Here is a 4,122-nt window from a genome sequence, read left to right as displayed (position 1 = left end):
AGTCCTCACGGCCAACCCTCTGACCGTGTCTTTTGGTCTTACAATTTTACAAACCGTTCCCTCTGCCGACGATGCCTTGTCCGACCCAGAGGGGCACCTCAGCTAGGCAAAGGGATGGTATTTTAACGCCTTGGTGGAGCTCTCTTTCTTTATCACAGGGTCATTTCACTCTGCTTCTTGTCACTTTGTGGCATCCCATCCTCTCCCAGGAGCTGCCGTCTCCACGCCTTGCTCACAGCATGCCCAGGTGATGTGTGACGGACCCAGACCCCACCAGGGAACAACCTTGAGCCTTGGGATGCCCGGCTTACACTCCTAACCCAAAATCTGGCCCTGCAAAGTGATCTTTGGCAATGCAGGCGTTGAGCTGTGCGGCAGGAGCATCCTTCCTCCAGGTGAGCCTGTTGTTAGCCCTCTGTGGTGGCCACGTGCAGCCCCGGGGTGGCTCGTGAAGGTGTCCTGGTGGGGTCAGGGAACCTGCCTGGCTGTCTGGGGGAAGAGAAGGGAGAGAAAACACACAGGGCAGGTGGGGAGTGAAGACAGGGATCATTTGTGGCCCCTTCGTGTCCCCAGGGGCACCTCGCTGTGCCCAAAGGGGGGGACAGGGGGGCTCCCCCTACACCTCCAAGCAGCTCCACGCTCCCCTCACACGAAAGCAGAGCCCCATCCAGAGCCCAAACTCCCAAACCCTCACCCCCTCACCCCTTGGCTTTCCCTGGGGGTTGTGTGCTCAGCGCTGTCCCCCCCCATTACCCCTCACACCCTCCCCAAAATCCAGCCCCCCCCCCTGGCGGCGGCGGCGGCGGGGCCGGGCCGGGGCCGTCCCCCCGCGGGGCCGGGCGAGCCGGGGGCGGGCCGGGGGGCGGCGGGGCAGGGCCGGGCCGGGCCGGGCCGTGCCGGGCCGGGCTAAAGGGGGGGTGTGCGAGGCTCCACGTGACGGAGGGGCCGGGAGAAAAACCGGGGCCGGCGGCGGCGGGGGCCGCACAGCGCCCGGGCGGCGATCGCGGGAGGCGCTCGGCAGCCGCTGCCCCGGGGGCTTTCGGCGCGCTGGGGCCGGGTCTGGCTCTCCAGAATCATGGACTGTGCTGATATGCCTTGCTTGCTGTCAGTGAGTACAGCCCTCTTCTTCCTCGCCGTGGCTTTAATTTTGATTTTATTTTATTTTTTTTAATTATTTTAGTTCAACTTTTTTTCTTCCAGCCGCCGGCAGCGGGACTCGAACCCGCGGCCCCGCGCCCCTGCCCCGCCGGGCCGGCCCCGCGATGCGCCCCGGAGCCCCCAACCCGCCGGGGGCTTCTTCCCCTTCCCTTTCCCTTTTACCCTTTTTTTTTTTTTTTTTTTTTTTTTCCCTTTTTTTTTAAACTTTTCTCCTTCTTCTTCTTCTTCTTCTTCTTCTTCTTCTTCTTCTTCTTCTTCTTCTTCTTTTCTTCTTCGGGTGGGGGGGCTCGCTTCTCACCCTGACTTTCCTTGTTGTTTGTTGTTGCGTGTTTCCCACCCCAGAGACACCATGATTCCTGGTAACCGAATGCTGATGGTCATCCTACTATGCCAAGTCCTGCTAGGAGGTACCAACCATGCTAGCCTGATACCCGAGACCGGCAGGAAGAAAGTCGCCGAGCTTCAGGGACAACAAGCCGGATCCGGACGCCGCTCTGCCCAAAGCCATGAACTCTTGCGGGGTTTCGAAACAACTCTGCTGCAGATGTTTGGGCTGCGAAGGCGGCCTCAGCCCAGCAAGTCAGCCGTCATCCCTACTTACATGCTGGATCTCTACCGGCTCCAGTCCGGGGAAGAGGAGGAAAGCCTCCAGGAAATTAGCCTGCAGTACCCCGAGCGATCGACCAGCCGGGCAAACACCGTGAGGAGTTTCCACCATGAAGGTCAGTGATGGGAGGAGGTAGATTCCCAGCCCCGGTAGCGATCGGGATTTCCATGTGTTTGGAAGCTCACGAACGCGTTTAGAAGCAGGACGTGCCCGGCTCTAAACTTACGGGAGGAAAAACACCCCCCCAAGCCTGCCGGGTGTGCGGCTGACAGGCACGCCGCCCCGTATTTTTTTTCCAGCATCCTGTGCTTAACCCGAGTTTTGGGGATATTTTGAGGTGCCCGTGCCTCTGCTGACAACAGCGAGTTTCCTTCGGTCCCTCCGCCTCGCCTCGGGGTCGCTCCCCGGGCTCGCGTGGATTTAATGGCTCTGGATCGGATGCGGGAGTAAAGCGAGGGCGGGCTCTCGCCCCTGGTGTGTTTCTTTTGAACTATCAAAGCGATCGCTGCCTGGTTTTGCTCTTAAGAAAAAAAAAAATCCCAAAAACCCCTACTCGAATTTAATACTTACAGCTGTGTGTTTATAAGGTTTATTCAATAGGCCCTTGTAATCTGATCCAAATGTTTCCTAGCGGATGTTTCTTTTCCAAAGTAAATCTGAATTATTAATCCAGCCGCATCATTACGGCGCTGGAATTTGCTTCTCCTTCTCCCCCTGCCCCCTGCGCCCCGTAACAAGGCACCTCTGTGCTCCCTGGCACAGCACCGCTCCGAGGAGATGATTTTGGAGACGGAGTCCTGGGTCGGGGGGGGGAAGCAAAAGGGGAAAAACCTCCCTGAAAGCGAAGGGGAGAGGCGGGGAGGGCAGACCCCGTCCGGGCACAGGCGTGCGGAGGGCGAGCAAGCGGTGCCAGGACCGCCGGGAGGGATGCGCGGGGGAGCGGAGCGGTGCCGGGCAGGTGAAGCACGGATTCGAGCCGTGGCCGCGCTGGGGAGCTGTGGCTGGGTGCCCTGAGGCTGACGTGCTCTTGTTTTTTTTCTTTTTTTTGTACCGCTTTCCCTTGCCCTGCTCCCCTCCAGAGCACCTGGAGACCGTCCCGGGCCCCAGCGAGGCTCCCTGGATCCGTTTCGTCTTCAACCTCAGCAGCGTGCCGGAAAACGAGGTGATCTCCTCGGCGGAGCTGCGGCTGTACCGGGAGCAGGTGGAGGAGCCGAGCGCGGCGTGGGAGAGGGGCTTCCACCGGATAAACATTTACGAAGTGATGAAGCCGCTGTCGGAGCGCGCCCAGGCCATTACGCGCCTGTTGGACACGCGGCTGGTGCACCACAACGTGACGCGCTGGGAGACCTTTGATGTGAGCCCGGCCGTGATCCGGTGGACCAAGGACAAGCAGCCGAACCACGGGCTGGTGATCGAGGTGACCCACCTCCACCACGCACAGACTCATCAGGGCAAACACGTCAGGATTAGCCGATCTTTACCTCAAGGGCGCGGGGACTGGGCTCAGCTCAGGCCGCTCCTGGTCACTTTCGGGCACGACGGGCGAGGCCACGCGCTGACCCGCAGAGCCCGCCGGAGCCCCAAGCACCAGCGTTCCCGCAAGAACAAAAAAAACTGCCGCCGCCATGCCCTCTATGTGGATTTCAGCGACGTGGGCTGGAACGACTGGATCGTGGCTCCCCCGGGCTACCAGGCGTTTTACTGCCACGGGGACTGCCCCTTCCCTCTGGCCGACCACCTCAACTCCACCAACCACGCCATCGTGCAGACGCTGGTCAACTCCGTCAACTCCAGCATCCCCAAGGCCTGCTGCGTGCCCACGGAGCTGAGCGCCATCTCCATGCTCTACCTGGATGAGTATGACAAGGTGGTCCTGAAAAACTACCAGGAGATGGTGGTGGAGGGGTGCGGGTGCCGCTGACCCCCCTCCCCTTCCCCGCCGCCCTCTCCTCCCCTTCTCTCTCCCTCCCGTCCCACCCCAGAACTGCTTGCTATAGCTGGACTCTTTTTTTTTTTTTTTTTTTCTCTAAACTAAACGTTCACCTTGACCTTATTTATGACTTTATGTGCAAATGTTTTTGACAATAATGATCATATATTTTGACAAAATATATTTATAACTACATATTAAAAGAAAAAAATAAAATGAGTCATTATTTTAAAGGTAAACGCATTTTGTGTCTCACCTCTCAGGGTGCTGCTGAGGCTGTGCTGGCCAGGAGTGCAGCAGGGGACGTATCTCCTCTTTTCCTTCCCCTCCCTGTCCCTGCTTCCTTCCCCCCCCTTTCCCTTTTTCCCCTAAAAAAGGCTTTGCAAATTTCAGTCTTTCTATTTCTCGCCGAGGTACCGTGGATCCC

The 4,122-nt window shown here is 58.7% G+C and overlaps 1 protein-coding gene across 1 annotated transcript; it reads left to right on the top strand.

Moving 5' to 3' along the window:
* The first annotated feature begins 935 nt into the window (after positions 1–935).
* On the top strand, positions 936–3,911 carry BMP4 (bone morphogenetic protein 4). Its single transcript, XM_082760566.1, has 3 exons — positions 936–1,108; positions 1,501–1,880; positions 2,845–3,911. The coding sequence occupies exons 2-3, from the start codon at positions 1,508–1,510 to the stop codon at positions 3,684–3,686; spliced, it is 1,215 nt and encodes a 404-aa protein (XP_082616692.1). The 5' UTR covers positions 936–1,108; positions 1,501–1,507; the 3' UTR covers positions 3,687–3,911.
* The last annotated feature ends 211 nt before the right edge of the window (positions 3,912–4,122 follow it).

The sequence above is a fragment of the Aythya marila genome, assembly GCF_965140915.1.
Source record: "Aythya marila genome assembly, chromosome: 5".
NCBI classification, from domain to species: domain Eukaryota; kingdom Metazoa; phylum Chordata; class Aves; order Anseriformes; family Anatidae; genus Aythya; species Aythya marila.
The sequence above is the reverse complement of the archived record's forward strand: the minus strand, read 5'-3'. Positions and strand labels throughout refer to the sequence as shown.

Bases quoted from the DNA above. Each gene is read 5' to 3' on its own strand.
- BMP4 (XM_082760566.1), top strand. From the start codon at position 1,508: ATGATTCCTGGTAACCGAATGCTGATGGTCATCCTACTATGCCAAGTC. The intron at 1,881-2,844 runs GTCAGTGATGGG...GCTCCCCTCCAG, and splicing joins GAGGAGTTTCCACCATGAAG to AGCACCTGGAGACCGTCCCG.